This window comes from Gallus gallus, chromosome Z, assembly GCF_016699485.2.
Source record: "Gallus gallus isolate bGalGal1 chromosome Z, bGalGal1.mat.broiler.GRCg7b, whole genome shotgun sequence".
Classification (NCBI taxonomy): Eukaryota; Metazoa; Chordata; class Aves; order Galliformes; family Phasianidae; genus Gallus; species Gallus gallus.
In genome coordinates, this window is record NC_052572.1 from 42,253,811 (window position 1) to 42,271,841 (window position 18,031).

An 18,031-nucleotide genomic window follows, 5' to 3' on the forward strand; every position below is an offset into this window, starting at 1 on the left:
GAGTTGGTCCCACGTAGCCAGCCAGAATGACATATGGCATGCATCTCTGCGCCATGCAGAGGAGAGTACAGAGAAATCACAGAGAGGAAATTTGGAGAAGACTGACTTATTTTCACCACTGTATATTGGCTTCTGAGAGGAAGAGCCAAGACGAGCATACACAGGATGTGGTATGGTTAGCTCAGTTCTACCATGAGAATTTCTTTCAGAATTTCCTTCTGACATTGGTTTGGGCCTGCTCACACTGCAGAGCCGAGGGGCTCAACTTCTCCTGCTCTGAGCAATGGATGAAACATCAGGAACCAAAATTATTTTTTCCATCCTCCTCTTATATGAATAAAATTGTCATGTGTTTGGTATGAACCTAGGGCATGGATCATAGAATTAAAAATGGTTCTTTGTAGTACTTGGGTCCAAGAAGAGACTGCATTTGCTGTGTTGCACAACAGCCTATGTGCCATGTAGTCTGTAGCTGGCCCCAGCCACCCTCCAGGTCTCCTTGGCAATGCCATGCCCTCCTGCACACTAAGCAGCCTTGGTGCTGCTACACTGCACCCCAAAACGCGCCACAGGTCAGCTGTACTGCTGACTGCTTCGTGGGCCTGTCAGCAGCAGCTGGTGCTCCTGCATTGTGCAGCACCATGGGAGCGCTGGCACTTTTTGGGAAGCAGGAGGTAAACATGTAATCTGAGGATAACAGACATGCTGCTCCTGCCCCAGCTGGCAGCTCTCCAGCACGGCAGGGCTGGGGTTGTGCCAGGATTTGTAATGACCTTGAGAAAAATAGAGAAGAGAGAAAGAAAAGTGTGTGCTGTCCCAAATCTCACTCAACAAATCAATGTTTTCCTTTCAAACTCTTTGAAAGGAGCTTTACTGCCAGGAGTGGGAACCCAATGATTAAGGAAAAGACACAGCTTCATTGTTCCATCTTCTGCAGAGTGGTGGGAATTCGAGTAATCAGACAGTAGCAGAAACATATGGCAGACCTGCGCTACATGAAGTAGTAGAAGCATGTGAGCACATCCACACCTGTGCAGGTGTTGTGGCTCTATCCATGAAAAACAGTGTTTGAGAATAGACTTCTGCAGTGTGCGAGCCTTGTGCCTGAGCTGTTTTTGAAATTTAGACACAAGCTCCTCTGATGCTGTCCTGTAGGACAAAGTGGAAAAAATACTAAGACCACTTACATTTTACTCTTATTATAAATGCTGATTATAAGAACAAAGGCTGAAACAAGAGAAGCAGGAGAGTGTTGTTTTGTGGTTTTTTTGTGTTTATTTTTTTCCTTTGGGCTCAATGCTGAGTCAGTAATAGAGTAAAAGCTTTCAGACTGATTAGTGCATACACCTGAGGAAGCCATGCAAGGTAATGCTTGTGCTACAGAGGTGATAAAGAGCAGAAATTTAAAGACAGCAAAAAGTATGTGCTTTTCAAAGGCATGTTCATGCTACTTATATATAAGTTTATTTCAACTGTGATTTGCTTGAAAACTTTTATACTTTTTCATATTACAATATGTTAATGACTGGTGTTTCTCTGTGTAGTAGAACGGCCTAGCTTTTTGAGTGCAAGCAGATTTGTAAACAGAAGAAGATGCTACAAATTGATGCTAGAATACAGATTAGTTCACTAATCTAGAATTAGAGGCATATCTTTGGGTCTTGTGGGGTACCAAATCCCAGAAAGACACAGATAAAATTTCTTTTTTTTTTTTTTTAATTTGTTTTCTTTTTCTTTTTTTTCCTCTTCCTGTAGGTTCGTCATCGGTGGTGTGAACTTGTTGTTAAACACAAATATGTGCCTGGATATGGAGATATTGAAAAATTTCTCAGAGAAGATCAGGTCAGTTTGATGTAATCGGCATTTTCAAAATAATCACCTTTCACATCTTCTTGAAACCAGTAGTGTGAAACTAAAAGCTTGTTTTATTGCATCTACTTGCTGCAGTTGAAATGTTGAATAAGTATAAGGAATCTACCTAGGTGGTAATCAGCTCCACTAAAGCATGCTGATCTTACGGTAGCTGATAAAATAAGATATATTGTCTCCCACTGCTTCCATGATATGCCAGCCAGAGGAAACAGTGATGCTAGCAAAGTGCTTCTCAGCATTGGCTGGATTTGCAGGGTGGCAAAGGCAAGTCTAGTTGTGAATATTAACTCAGGTGGGTATGACTTAAGTGCAAAACAGTGACTAAAGTTTTCGAGACAATGCACAGATGGAGAAGCATAGCACTGTTACATTCTTCCAGAGAATGAAGGCATCTCCACTGTTAGTGAGACAATTTTGAGGTTTTAAGAGGCCAACCATGCAAAATGTCTTTACTGTGGCTATTAACTTGTTACGATATTACAGTTGTAACTGTACTTCTGCTTTGTTTCTTTGGTTTCACTTCCATTTGTTTTTATTCACTATGAACTATAAAATCAAGACCTTCACTGCCTAGGATGATGGATATATTTACAAGTGATTTATAATAGAAAAGGTTGCAAGACATGTGAGAATCATGAAGATTTTTCATGCCTTTGCCTTTCATGTTGAAAATGAACAAAGACAGATACAGCCTGTGAAGTTTTTGTACTTTCAGACTAAATTCTGTTACAATGGCACAGTCTCTTATGCTCATTCTTCCAGCTCTGGAGCATACTGCCTATTTACATATCAGCCAAAAACAATCCCAAGACTTCTTGGCAAGTTTTCTGTTTAAAGAACAAAACACACACAATGCATCCCCCTCCCTACCCCCTCCTACATGATACAACAACATCATTTATGACAACAAGGAGTTATATATACTGTGCTATTGTGCATATTTTAATCATATGGAAGTATGCAGATATGCACCAGCAGAAAGGGAGAAAAAGAATAACCAAGTTCACGCAAAAATATTGATTTGCTTTATGTTTAGAACAAATATGGTTATAAATAAATACAAATGTTTTCTGCAGTGTAGGGAAAGAATTTTTGCAACATTTTTTTTCATGCAACATCTCCAATATCTTTCATTGAATCTATTCCAACAGTAGAAACAGTTTATGGCACAACCAGGTTCTGGAATCATTACAACTCAAATCAGAGTGATTGTGTATCCTTACTGATCATGAGAAACTTGGAAGTATTTTATTTTTTAAGTCCGGGAAAAATGCAAATATGGCTATTTAATTCTCTCCAGGATTACAAAAGTTCAGCATGTTTGTTGCATTTTAATGTTAAGGTTTGGGGGAAAAATATTAATACTGAGTAGAGAAGCATTTGTTTGTTTGTTTGTTTGTTTTGTTGTTGTTGTTTTGGTTTTTTTTTTTTTTTTGAGCAAAATTACATCGTTTTGATGTTCACCAGAAAAACAACCCAAACCCAGCTCCAAGGCAGTGTGATCTGCAGCTCCAGATCCTGGAAATCTGAGGTTTGGGTCTCTGGATGCAGGACAGCGTGGTTAGAGCATTGTCACATCATCTGGCAGACTTATGTCTGACTGAGACTGCTCCCTTTGATTTCAGTCAGTGTTAAACTATAAATTTCACAGTTTGTTGAAGCTTAATTTTTAATCTCATCAGTCAGTCCTAGAAATTGTGAGAAACAGTATTACAAACTGTGTTTTTCAATATTATTCCTATTTTTCCTCTCTTGCAACTGTCCAAGCATCAAGTAAAACTGTAGAAGTTAATGTGCTAAGCTGCTAATGTTTTTTTCACGTGTGTAATCCAGTTTTGATAAGTGCAGCTTAACCCTTACAGAATTCTCATAATTTGATTAAAAGCTTCTATCTTCGGAGAGAGAGAGAGAGAGGGAGAAAAAAGGGGGGGGGGGGAGTTGGGGGGGCAATGCCCAATGCATTTCCTATGAAATTAGCCAGTGCTTTGCTACCTGCTATTAAAGGGGCCCATGTCTTACTCCCACATGCTCGGCTATCTGCTTTTGTCCAGGATGAGCACTAAGAGACATAATCCTTACAGAAGGTCCAACCATATCTCAGATGTAAAGAGAAAACTGAAACACAGACCTGGCCACACACTGTTGATTCCAAGTTACAGAATTGCTAGGTGGGAATTCTGGAGTGGGTGTTCTAGCTGATGTGCTCTTTATTAGTGTGTGGAAATGTCCCACTTGGAAAGAAAATGTGTATCCTGTTGAAGGAAGGACAAGCTGCTTTCTTAAGGGGCATTTGGAAGTATTACAGGTAGTGGATTAAAAAAAAACAGATTTCAACTTCAAAAGCAGCAAAAAAAAAAAAAAAAAAGGGGTGAAAAAGCATTTTCTTGTCATGACATTTCTTAAATTAATAATCTTTTTTTACACGCTCAATACAACACATAGGCAATCTTAGGCCACAGAGAGCCAGAGAAAACTGCATTCTGGGGAATGGCATGCTATGGAGTATTAAGGCCTTTTCTGTGGTGTTTTTGAATTAAATGAGTATTTGGAGGCTAACAAAATGAAAACCATCCAACTAATAACAGGATGTGACTGTATGTTGTGTTCTTCTTTCAGGCAATGGGTGTGTATCTCTATGGTGAATTAATGTTGAATGAAGATGCAAAACAACAAGAACTTGCATTCAAATGCTTTGCTGCAGCACAAGAACAGATGGACATGTCTGCAGCCAAAGTTGTGGCAGAGATGTTATTTTGAAGAGGTGAGTTTTCTTTTTAAATTAAACATGTTGATCTTGCCTCATAAAGGAAGAATCTGCAGAGCTCACTGAACGTAGTAAACTTTGACATCCCACAGAGCTTGTGGCTGCTTAGTTTAAGAAGTAACTTGTGTTTAAATATCTGGTTTTTATTTTTTTTATTTTTTTAAGTGCAGCTGCTGGAGTGTGAGTTAGATGTGTAGGCACTTGCTGGAGAGCATGGAGGTGCTTTGCTGTAAACATTATGCTGGACTGTACGAGGGGCAGTTGTAAGTCAGAATGGCCAGGAAAGGCCAGGTTCCGCCTACAGTTGTTTTCTATTCTGTATTCTTAACTCTGTCTACAGCATACCCTACGCAAAATTGCACCAATGAGGAGCATTTCTGTTTAACAAAGCACGTGCTGATTGTACAGGTAGCACAGTCTTTGAAAGGAACCTGAGCCTAAAATGGAATAGCAAAGTTGTGCACTTCAAACCAAATCTGAATCATGTGAGAACAATTTGTTAATTCAACCATGTAAAGTGTAGTCAGGTGTTTGGAGACTGGTTGTAAGATAAGAGTAGCCTTAACATAAAGATGCTGGTTAATGTCTTACATACTCTAACTTGTTTCTGAAATTAATGGAGAAGATTCAGTGAAAAAGAAACAAAATTGCAAGAAATATTCACAAAATAAAGATTGCTGTAGAAGGAGGTTATAAATTGTTATTTGTGAAGATATTTGCCACCTCTCAGTCTATTTGAATTGCTTTGCAGTGTTTGTACATGTGTGTTGAACACGTAGCCAAATAGGATATTAGTGTGAATATCCTCACATTTTTGCTTCATGATGTAGCTCATCTGACAGACTGATTGCCTTGACTGTTTACATACCCTTACGATTGATTTTTTTGTTTCAAAATTAAGGCTTCTGATTTAGCAAAGTCATTATTTTCTATTGGTACTTAATAGGAATCTTGATTATGTTTTTTTCTCCCATTCAAGACTGTACATGTGACATTACTTAAATGTAAGTTCCACTTGAATTTGTGGCATTTATTTTTATGAAGATACCATGAATACAAGTTTGTTTATAAACAGTTCTGTGCATATCTGTCTATACATGTTCTGTATAGACAAGCAGTATGTCTGCCAGAAAACATTTATGGGAAATGTGGTGGAGACTGAAGAGTGCAAGGGTAGAAGTTATGGGAGGAGACTGCCTTCTAAATAAATAGAGTTAAGGGATTTGCTTACATGGTCTCCCAGTTACCAGGGACCCACAGTAATTTGAGTTACATACAACATTTTATAATCTGGTAGATGTCAGGAATAGGAAGATGCAGTTTGTTCCAATACCACAATGCTTGGCACCATCTTTCCATATTTCCTTAAATAATGACATAAACATTTCTACAATTTCTGGTGGTAAGTATCTGTCTAGCACAGTAATATTATGTATTATCTATGCACAGTAGTCTAGAATTGCTGTTTGACTTTTTAGACAGACTAGAAAAGCATGGTGAGCTATAAAATAAAAGCTAAAGTGCCACTAGAAATGTGTCTGTGTGACTGCACAGCTTTCTTTTAATGTTGTGGCTGTTTGGGTTCCTGGCATGATGATTTGTGAGTTAAGATTAAAATCACATTGCCAGGGATTACCACATAGCCATGACCGCAGCTGCTACTCTGAAAATGACTATAACTATCTGATAACATGTACAGTGTGGCATCCTCTCCATCAATTAAACAAAAGAGGCCAAAGAGGAAAGGAGCAGACGCACCATGGAAGAACCTCATCTGATAATTAGTGGTACTGAGACGGAGACCTCTCTGGTGAGGTGCAGAGCTTAGCTGATTGGTGAACAGTGATTGTTTCCCTCTTTGTTCACAGTGGCTAAGTTCTGCACCTGAAGAGAAGGTGAGATGAGGATGTTTCTTAAGTGTCAGCCTGCATAGGGTGGAGAGCATTCACTGCTTGACAGGCAGCTTTGCAATTAGTGCTGGTGTGCCAAATATAGTGTGGAGTGGCTAAGAGGCAGAGACGGTTGGAGAGGACCAAAGACTTTTTTTTAAATGAAAATAAACAGCACTCCTTCTGTCTGACTGCAAAAATAAGTTATTTCGTACAGTAACGTGGTTACAGAGCTTTTCTGAAGGTCAGAGGAAATCAGTGTTTGTGACGTTAAACTGCAATTGTCTATAAAGCTTTGTTTTGTAGGCTCTTCTTCAATGGATGCTCCTGTGTTTTCTGTGCAGCTGTAGCTTAGCACTGTGTATCGTTTTCAGGAAATGGTTGTTTCCGACTGGAGCTGCCACTTACGGCTGCTGCTGTTGTCCCGAGCATGGATGGACCCGTCCTCCGGTGCCTACTGAGCTGATATCAGTTCTGATTTTACATACTGGCTCAGTTCAGCAGGAACAGGAGTCGAGCCCTAGAGCAAAAAAATAAAGATGTGCCTTTTCTAAGAGCCTTTGAAAAATGTTGTTACTGTTTTCTCTCTAAAATCAAGTTAGTATACGTTATGCTGTCCTGACGTTAAACACCATATTCTTAAGGTGGAAAAGCTACCTCAGTACTGTTTAGAGAACTGTTGGCTTGTGACAAGAGGTATGTGAATATGTATAATATTGCACAGCATTGCCCTGGTAACACCTCCAGCATTATTTTCAGAGTAACCTGCTAATAACTGGGGGAATTGCTTGTTCTTTGGCTCTTCTGCATCTTCTCCAAACACTGTTGTGGTAGCTCTGAAGAGATCTCCCTTCCCAGAACACAGACTTCTATCACAGAAGATATAATGGGAAACAGTGCATTTAAAATACAAATTCAGCTTTGTTAACTTTTTAACCACAGTTATGCTCTACTAGTAACCTAAAAAAAATAACATTTGAAAATAAGGAATACAGAGATACTGTTTTATTGTGACAGAGTAATAACTTCTACTGCTCTTTCCGTTACAGGAAAGATCACAGAGAAATTCTTTTAATCTATCTCCTACTAAACCTCGGTGATGCTAGGATTTCCTTGATCCAAGACATCAAAAGAAGGATTAAGTGACTGCTAAAACAATCAGCTGACAGAAACATTTACCTTTCAGTATTTGTTTTCCAGAGGCTCACTGTAACCAAGAACAGGTAAAAATGCACAGACACAAACCGGCTTTATACACACATACATACAATCTATTGTGGCTCTAGGTAGTCCTTACAATACAAACAATTTGACAGGAATTTATGAAATTTGATGAAACTTTATTGTGTACTTAAGATTTTGTTTGTATCTTCTACACCACTTCAGAAAGTTAACATAAAATTAGCTGGATGGTAGCGTGGGGAGATTAATTGGAAAATGGAATAGTCTCTGGAAGGTGACCAGCCATTGATCTAATGATGGGATGGGACTGAAGGAGAGATTAAAATGTTGTCCCTGTCTTGGTTAGGTTAACTTCTACCAGAAATGTACCTCTCAAATTCTGGAAATGTGTTCCATAGCCCTGTTCTACTTCTTTTTTTGCACAGTGATCTATCAAGTGTAGCTCTTCATTTCTAGGATTGGTATCTTCACTAATTGCAATGCAACTATTCCTTTCAGAAAATGACTTTAAAACACAAACGCTTGTGAACATGCTTACTTTGTACACTATTGTTTTAAATCCAATACTTGTAACAATAAATATGTTTTTCAAATATGTGTAGTTTCTCCATTGAATAGCAGTTTGAAGTTAGTTTATAAACCTAAGAAGGAAAAAAAAAAAAAAAACATTTCCAATTCCACAGTAAGACAGAAGAAGCTGAAAGTGGTTAACAGATAGTAACAAGAAAAATTACACTGGAAAAGTCCAGTGCATGCAATTTCTTAAAAGCCTACCTCACTGGTGACACGAGCCCAAGGAGTCCCATTCCTCTTTACTTGACTCTACTTCCTGACCTCCCCTCTACAGGTACAGTGTCATCACCTGAATTACGATCAGTCAGCAACTTCTGTGTGTAGAAGGAGTTGGGAAATTTACCAAGCGCCTGCTGATATACTGCAGGGACTTGTAATGCAGTTACACTTATGAATATATTTATTAAGGGATCCCACCTTTTTATGAAAGAATTATGCTTTGTTTCACAAGGTTTTTCTGCAAAGGCCAGAAAAAAAAGCCAGCATGCTTTTTGATTTCTTTACTGCATCAGGGAAAGAACCCAAAGCTGAATGAGGCTCTTACGCAAGACACCTAAATTAAATATGTCTTGTTCTTAGCCAGTACTGTGAAAGCTACCTGGCACATGAGATGTTCCATACTTTGTAAATATTACCAAATATCTTCAAAAACAGTATATTTTCTTGCCTTTTTTTTTTCCAGTTGTTCACTGAGGACAGCTTCCTACAGCTGTTGCAGTCTGTTTTGAAGAGTATTAACAATAGCATGCCTTTGAACATTGGTGGCCCTCACACAGCTTTGTCCTTCATTGTGAAAATGCAACAGCAAATAAAAAGCCCAACACCACAAAACCTAAAAAACGGCAGAGGGAACAGCCCTCACCCTGCAGCTAGGGCTATATGGTCACTTGTTGCTAACCCAAGCACTGCTGAATAGAGTGAGGCTTTGGATTAAGCAGTTCGAGTGTCTTCACATGGTTCATTTCTAGCTATTGGTGCCAGTAACTGAGACTGTTGTATCTATGAAAGGGTGGCTTCCTTAGCCTGATAGAAGCAGTAGCATTAGTTTCAAATTTGGACATTGTGTTGAGGGACATGGTTTAGTGAGAACCACTGGTGATGGATGAATGGTTGGACTGGGTGATCCTGTGGGTCTTTTCCAACCTTGGTGATTCTGTGATTCTAAATATTTGTGAATTATGTAAAAAGCTCTGGGAGTGAAACACATAACATTTATTTACATAAGTTCTAATAGAGCCTGGTGAAATCCTATCAGAAAAAACTAAATGCAGAAACTTTTGTACCGTTTATTTTTCTCAAAATTCTTCTAATGTGGGTTGTACCCACATTAATTTCCTTAGAGGAGGATGTTGTGAATACTGATTAGTTTTGTAGTAAATAAAAGTAAGGAAAAAGAAAAAGAAATACAAGTTTATTGTATCTTACTAAAATCATCACTTATCACTGAAGTGATATTTTACCAGGCTGTACATCTATCCAGGTCTGACTATGAGCACCCTAAAATCCAGTGAAATCACCATTTTGCTCTTTAAACACTTTTTGTTAGTAGAGTCTGGCACTTGGGGAACATGGCAGAAATGTTGCGGCATTGTTGAATCTCTTTGGCGGTGAATGCTGAGTCTTAAAGAGCAGCAAACAGTGCACACTACTGTATGTGGCTGTGAACAGCGCTGGCAGTCATGTAGGTGTGTTCTTGCCCTACGTGCTTGCATTTCATCCTGTTCTGTTTCATAGCCAATTCAGTCTGAATCAAATAAAGCATTTCCCCCCCACCACATTCCCATTCCCAGTTTAGTCCTTTCCGTACTGATGGCTTTGCCATTGGGTAGCAGTAGAGGTCCCCATGCAGAAACCTAGACTGTGTCCCATGTACTGCCCCAGGGCAGCAGATGGTTAGGATCTAACTGATTCTAGCATTTAACTGTAGAAAATGAATCTCAGATTAAGCTAAAACTATGCCTGTCTGTGAAGCTAGGCAAGGAGCACCATCTGTTTTTCTGAGGTCACTTCCTTAGAGGGAAGCAGCCTATAACGAGACTGTGAGCAAGGTAGCTCATGCCCCCAGATGAGACACATTCCTGATCATATGTTTTCTGTTACAAACACAGCTTAAAACATACCAATTTGCTGACAGCAGTTCCTCTACTTTGTTTTGTCTTCAGCTTTGCTGGGATGTACTTGCAGCTGCTCCAGCTCTGTGCTTTCTCCTTTAAAGAGGAATTAAGTGTACCAGTTTGCACGTTCCTCTCACATAATGGGAGGAAGCAGATCTGGCCTGGAGACAGCTCTCACCAGAAGTGCTGCCTGAGTGAGAATGTTAAGCCTGGGGCATGAGAAGCGAGTGTGGATTTCTGCCAGCAATGATGTGACGTGGCAAAGGGGCTGTGGTGCGCAGCTCAGCCCTGGTGGCGCTGCAGCTACAGCTGGGTAATGGGCAGACAGAAACACTCCTTGCTAATAGGAGAGATTTTTAAGCAGAGTTTTTCTGTCCACAAACATGTGTGTACAGCTGAAAACAAAGGACGATTTGCGAAGACAGAGCAAACTGTGTTTTGCTACACAAAAGGACAAAGGGCTTCGGGAGGCTGGAAAACACTGCTCAGTTAACACAAAGAATAATGGGATGTTGAGCTGTATGAAAAAGGGTGATACAAAAAAAATATATATATATTCTATAGAGCTATGCCATCATAATATGTAATGCAGATCACTGCATAAGCCAACCAGCTTATGTCTTCACAGTTGATGGAGGTCTTGCTAGTGAGCATTAAGTCAGTTCTATTACAGAAGATTTTAGTAATTGTGTTTAAAAGTTTAAATGAGTGGGAGGGAAACAGGGCATCTAGGTATAAACTAGCAGTCATGCAGTCATGTTACTGAGCAGTTATTCATTGTTTCTTTTTTCTGGTAGACTATTAATTATTCTGTAGAAGATACCTCTTCCCTCCTGCACATTGGGCTTCACTTCAGAAATGGCCATAGTCCATTCAGCTTTCCTGCTTCTTTCTCCGCTACCCACATCCCCACATCTTCTTCCCCCCACAGTGCAGTGTCCACTACCACTGCGGTTTGGCACCCAAATGCACCCTGTCATCACAGTTCAATCTGGGTATCAGGAGTAGGTTCTTCACCAGTGGGCAGTGGGCATGGTCCTAGGCTGCCAGAGTTCAAGGAGCATTTGGACAATGCTCTCAGACATAGGCTTTCAGCATTCCATGATTCTATGATTCCCTGTTGTTCTGTGCAGAAGCTTCTCAAGACAACTCCTTCCACAAGGAGCTTGAGGTGTATTAGGAAGTGCCCAGGGAGGCCACATTGCACCAGGCCAGGGACCCTTACCTGCTACAGGGCAGTCCAGGCCTCATGCTGTGGGTCTCTGCTACCTGGTGCTGCAGCCTGGCTTTGTGTTCAGTGTCCTTGCTCCAAGGGGCCTATTTCCATGCATACAGTTTTAAAGTCTGAAATATGTGGAAGCATTCACATCTTAACATCTGTGACTTAATGGTATTTTCCCCTGAGCAAAGAACTCCCTTAACCTCCCTGCAATAGGACTGCCATTTGACATAAACCCAGACACAGAACACTAAACATTACTCTTTAATTCACTGCAAACCTGATGCTGGTACACTGAATCTCAATATCTAAAAGCATATTACATCAATAATGTTTTTTAAAACAAATTCAAATGGCACTGTATCATGATCCCAGTATCCATGAGATTTTATGTCCCCTATGAGAGGCAAAGTTTCAGCAGATACTTATGTTGTTGGTGATTCTATGATTCTATAATGTTTAAATAGCATTCCTTTACCAGGCTGTTCAAGTGCAGAACTGCCCTCTTAGATATTAGGCTTAGGCGTGATCTGATATGCAAGACCTTCAGCTTTATTCCTTGATTTCTGCCTAATTCTAAAGTAGTCCAACTTAAAAACAAATCACTCTTTGAAGTGTTGGTTCCATTCTTTATACCGCCCTTCCACTAAGAGGTGTCAGGGAGTGCTGTCCCCAGATCTGCTGCTGTCCAACAACCTGCTGGATGACAAGTTGAACTTTACTAAAAATAATCTTTCAAACTAAGGTTATAGATGTGAATTAAACAGTAATTAACAAACTAAAGTCCATGTGAGGGCAGTGCCTAGAGGGTGAGCTGGTATCACATGGGGGGACATGGAAGAGTCTGAGACTTCCCTCCTCTGAAAGATGCATTGCCTGACTCATGCTATTCCAGCTCAGCCCAGGAAGAAGCCGTTGGCTGTGGTCGCTTGATTCATGTTTTCCCAGCAACCTGTCATGGGCCATACCCACATATGTGTTGGATCCCAGGCAGAAATGGAAATGAGGGTGGGGAGAATAAGAGGGAAATGTTTGTGTGCAGAGTCACTGAGTCTGAGAGCTCACTCTCCAACAATGCCACATGTAAAGTAAAACTGAAAAGAAATTGAGATCAGAAAAGCTATGATGAAAAATAATTAAAAACTATCATGTGAAACCTTTAAATCACTACACAAATATCTTCCCAAAGGGGATGGTGTAGCTTTATCACAAGGTTTGGGCTGGGTATTTGCTCAGCATGCTCCCGTGGCCTGGGTTAGGCAGGGCAGAGCAAGAAAGGACAGCTGTTTGTCATGGCCCATGGGTATTACATGGCCCAGGGTATTACAAAGGGTGCACTGCTCAGCATGCTGCTTACTTGTTTTAGCAGAGGCAAACCTACAAGAAAGGAAAGCTGAAAGGTAATTTCTTTCTTCAGCATGTTTCAAGAACAGACTCACTGGTCTACAAAGAAAACATCTGTATTTTTGTCATGTCTCTAGAAAAGATTGTAATGATTCCATCTTCTCAGATAACAATAATTTTCAGCTTAAGAATTTATTCCACACCAAATTTCAGGGCAGCTCTCCTCTTCCAAACAATTTTGAGAATGGCTTTTCCCTCCCTATTCACAAATAGCTCAAGCTGATGTAGAACTGCAGCACAATCATCACGTTTCTAGTAAGAGTTAAACGTTCATGAGTGTTCTCTACCAGAAAAGACAGTACTGGCTGGAAATTTGTGTTTTCAGCTACCATTACAACTTAGTTTAAAATCTTAAAAAAGGATCTTATTTTTAGGCAAGTTAAACACTCTAGAATTTACATTACCACCAGTTAAAAAAAAAAAAAAAAAGGCTACATTCGCACACATTAATTTTTAAGGGAACTTTTATCAGTAGCATACAACACATGGAATGCATCGTTTTGGGAGGCTCCGAGCAATCCCACAAAGAAAGAAAACAGCAAGGAGGGAAGGAGCTGTATACACAGGTTGGCTGGGCACACACACATGGGGAATCTCAAGGACAGTGTAACTCAGAACATAGTTTACTAAGTGGAACTGTTCATTATGGTCAAGAACACATCAAAATGTGTTCAAGAGGGAAATATGCACTGGCAAAAGTTTGTGGGCCTGAGAGGTAGTTTTATTCAAAATAACAGAGGGGGACATTGTTTCCAAGGGGCCACTGCTTTCTGAAATGAGTCTGTCTAACATAACCTAGAAGAGTTATGGAGCATGCTTTTAGAATAGCAAGCTATGTCAAGACATAGAGAGTTGGGTAAGTACATGGAATTGTTAAAGACACAGCATTGTTTTGAACTTTTCTGCTATTTGCTTATGTTTGGTTTAACTGTCATAGATGGCATTGCTATTTCCTAATTCTACAAAAGTGTTGCCATTAAATTGAATATAAAAAATCACTGCAGAATTTCTGCAAGAGTTTCAGTGTGCTCGTTTTTTCCTTCCTTCTTTACTTTCTTCCTTCACACAAATACGAGAACACAAAATACAAATTAAGCAACAATCTGTGCCTACTGACAAGATCACTAGAACTCTTCTGCAGTTCATCAGAGAAAAAAATCTTAGAAAAAAAATCTCAGTACACTTCAGCCATCATAAGGGGCTGGTGAGGTTTATTCCCTCCAGCAGACAGACAGCAGGTTAAAGGAAAGCGTCCAACACAAGCAAGGGAAGACCCTTGCTGGCACTGACTGGGAACAGACCATCCAACAACATAAAAGCTGCTCCCTGGTAAGGCAGCAGCAGCAGAACTGGTTGCCATTAGTATATGTGTTAACATCCAGACAAGTATCTGAAGGAAAACATCTGTCATGAGGAAGAAGAAAGTACTAGGGGGGTAGGTGGACTTAAACAGACCTATATGGGAATACAGCAACGGATAAGACGTAGGCCTAGAGGCTAGAGGGAGGCCTCTGGGACCAGCTTGAGGGAGGCTTCTGGCACCAGCTTGTTTGGCTGCAGTGGTGTAACTTGTGTTATGCAGCAAAACATGATGATAGTCTAACACAGCCATTGAAGACTATATGGGAAATAAGATATGGACTAAAAACATGTTCGGTGTCAGGTGCAGCACTCCTCACTTAACATCATAGGTTTTGACTTTTCAGACTCAGGTCTGGCAGCCACAGCTGAGGTTCAGAAATTCTCACGTTCTTGTACTCTTTCTTACATCACAATAAAAGACTGCATTTTATTTAGTGCAACATTTTTCACTCACACACAACATCAGCATTTTATTCTGTCACTTAATAGTCCATGAAATACATGGATCGATCTTGTATTTTCAGTGTTTGCTTTAGTAGTTGCTCATTATTTCTGCTGGACCTTTCATCAGTAACTTGTATAACACTTAAGAATTTTTTTGATTGCATTACCCCAAACCAAAACCACGCAAAACATGCAGTTCCACAGTATGAACTATCACCTACCATAACTATTATTCTTTCACTTGCATCTTCAGTCTGACTCTCTGGGACACCTCTCTGCACATTTGCAGTGCCATTATGGAAAGGTGATCACAAATCCCAGAAACAACAGATTAAGGTGTTACTGCTGATCAGCTAAACTACAGTAACTGGTAACAGAGCTGTTCCTAGCACACCTTGCAAAACAAAGTGCATTCTGCTTTGTCCATGCACTATGCTGAGATCCTAACTGAAGAGAAGCCACAGCACTGTCTTTTTTTGAAGAAAACCCACAGATGCCAATCACCCCTTTCCCCGGGTGGACAGCATGCAGAACACAAAGGGCTGTAACGTGACAGTCTTGGGCTGGAATGAAATACCACCAACAAATGCGCTAAATTTACTGTTTGTATTCCTAGTCAAAGCAACTCCTTGAAGGATAACATTTTAAAAAGTTCTCTATGCAGTATAATATCCAGAATGAGAGTGTGTGATGACATGAAGATTGGAGGAAAGGAAACAAGTGACTTGTAGCCCCAATTTCAGGACTTCTTGGCTGGTTCTGCACATAAGTACAGCCTTGAAGGCTCCAAAGGACTTTTTCAGAAAGCAGAGTCTGCAGAGGAGATGATACACATTAGGCAGATGATGCAGGAGCCACCATAGGAGAAATCTTCCATTACTCAGATCTACCAAAAGCACTCTGTTGCCTACCACTGGCACGCTAACAAAAGCAGCTTTGACATCACACAAAATCATGGTTTATATCAATGTTAGATCATAATTCAAGCACTGTGAAGCAGCAAGGAAAAAGAAACACTAAAGACTTATAACTATGCTAAATTAATCAAAAAGAATGCCAGGACAGATGTTCCTTTTTAAAGTTACAGATAGCATCAATTGATTGCTTTTCCTTAAAGTCTCCGTAAGCAACCAAAACCTCCTTATAATATTTAAATTATTGACTACTTCTTAATAACATAAACACAGGAAAATAAGAATATATCTTTCCACAGCTCATTTTGTTCTTTCTGCTATTACTATACATTTCCTTCCTGCTTGAATAGATCTCTCACTACTTAATAGGATATTGATTTTGTTTAAGAAAATTACAAGAGTTTCCATGCATTTAGATAGTGGTGAAAAAAAAAAGCACAATGAAAGGAAGGTTAAAAATTCATCTCCAGCAACTTAATACCCACACCAATGAATTAATAAATCTGCAAGAATCATGCATTGCAACTCTTCGCTAATCCTTTTAACTAGGTAAAATTAACTATAGTTTTAATATGGAGAGAATTTAAGGAATCTCACATCAAATAATGGGACTCTTCCTTTGGAGAAAAATTTTAGGGTGTTTTTCATCCCATCTCCATAGAGAACACTCTGTCGGTGTTTCCACTACACCAAAAACTCAGTTCAACAAACCACTCAGTTTAATACAAAGAATGACAAAGCCATATTGGTTGGAAGGGACCTATGGAGATCATCTAGTTTAACCCTGTGCTCAAGCAGGTTCCCCACAACAGTTTGCACAGGAAAGTGTCCAGGTGGGTCTTCAATACTTCCAGAGAAGGAGATTCCACAACCTCTCTGGGCAACTTGTTCCAGTGCTCTGTCACTATCACAGTAAAGAAGTTCCTCCTCATATTTGCCTCAAACTTACTGTGTTCCAGTTTCTGCTTGTTGCCCCTTGTTCTATTGCTGCACACTACTGAGAAGAGCCTGGATCTATCCACTTGACTCCTGTCCTTTAGATATTTGTAAGCACTGATGAGACCATCCCTTTCTTTTCTTCTCCAGGCAGAACAGGCCTAGGTCTCTCAGCCTTTCCTCATAAGGGAGATGTTCCAGGCCCCACGCCATCCTTGTGGCCCTCTGCTGGACTTTCTCCAGCAGTTCCTTGCCTTTTTTGAACTGGGGAGCCCAGAACTGGACACAGTACTCCAGATGTGGCCTCACCAGGGAAGAGTAGAGGGGGAGGATCACTTCTTGACCTGCTAGCCATGCTCTTTTTAATGCAACTCAGGATATCACTGGCCTTCTTCGCCACAAGATCACACTGCTGGTTCCTGGTCAACCTGTTGTCCACGAGAACGTCCAGGGACGTGAACTCTCCAAGAGGTCAGCCCCTACCTAGCCTGTACTGGTGCATGCAGTTATTCCTTCCCAGGTGCAATGCTCTACACTTCCTCTTGCTGAAATCTATCAAGATGCTCTCTGCCCAACTCTCCAGCCTGTTCAGGTCTTGCTGAATGGCAGCACTACCTTTTGCTCTGTCAGCCACTCCTCCCAGCTTTGAAACATCAGCAAACTTGCTGAGGGTGAACTTTATCTCTTCATTCGGGTAGCTGATGAAGATGTTGAAGATTACTGGACCCAGCACTAACCCCTGGGGAACACAACTAGTTACAGGCCTCCAACCAGAGTCTATACCATCAGTCACAACCCTCTGAATTCTATGAATCAACCAATTCTCAATCCACCTCATTGTCTCACCCGTCTATCCCACATTTCCTGCTCATCTTTACAAGGATGTTGTGGGAAATGGTGTCAAAAGCCTCGCTGAGACAAGGTACATATCTCCCCTCATTTATCAAAACTGTGACGACATCACAGAAGGCCACCAAAGTGGTTGAGCATAAATTTCCCTTGGTGAATATGTGTTGACTACTTTTTTTCCAACTGCTTGGAGATGATGGCATCCAGAACAAGTTGCTCCATGACCTTTCCAGGATGGAGGTGAGGCTGACTGGCCTGTAATTGCAAAGATGACAGAGAACAGTTTAGCAATCACTTCTGCCAGCTCTATCAGCACTTGTGGGTGAAACCAAATTGGAGCCCATGGATCTGTGGGCATTGATTTTGCCTAAACAATCTTTCACAAGCTCCTCATCAGCCAAGGGAATGTCATTCTTCCACCAGACTCTACCTGCCCTTCAGCTGTAATAATCACAGAATTGAAAATTAGGTTGTTTGATTTTGATTTTGTGGATATGTGTACCAAATAA

At 40.4% G+C, this 18,031-nt stretch overlaps 1 protein-coding gene and 3 non-coding genes across 16 annotated transcripts in view; all 4 read left to right on the forward strand.

The window, feature by feature from the left end:
• AOPEP (aminopeptidase O (putative)) overlaps positions 1–8,302 on the forward strand; it is a 175,018-nt gene extending 166,716 nt beyond the window's left edge. For 6 of the 13 annotated variants that reach the window (XM_040656059.2, XM_046905567.1, XM_025145254.3 and 3 more), the window contains 3 exons: positions 1,756–1,842; positions 4,489–4,633; positions 7,575–8,302. In XM_040656059.2, coding sequence (XP_040511993.1) covers positions 1,756–1,842; positions 4,489–4,629 — 228 coding nt within the window. In that variant the 3' untranslated portion in view covers positions 4,630–4,633; positions 7,575–8,302. Of the gene's footprint in view, positions 1–1,755; positions 1,843–4,488; positions 4,634–6,899 lie in introns of those variants that run through there. The other 7 variants (XR_006932390.1, XR_006932392.1, XR_006932393.1 and 4 more) reach the window with 2 other exon arrangements.
• On the forward strand, positions 6,202–6,287 carry MIR23B (microRNA 23b). Its single transcript, NR_031496.1, has one exon. It is a non-coding gene; the product is annotated as a microRNA 23b (primary transcript).
• MIR27B (microRNA 27b) lies at positions 6,438–6,534 on the forward strand. The gene has a single exon (NR_031497.1). It is a non-coding gene; the product is annotated as a microRNA 27b (primary transcript).
• On the forward strand, positions 6,971–7,038 carry MIR24-2 (microRNA 24-2). The gene has a single exon (NR_031498.1). It is a non-coding gene; the product is annotated as a microRNA 24-2 (primary transcript).
• Positions 8,303–18,031: the final 9,729 nt, after the last annotated feature.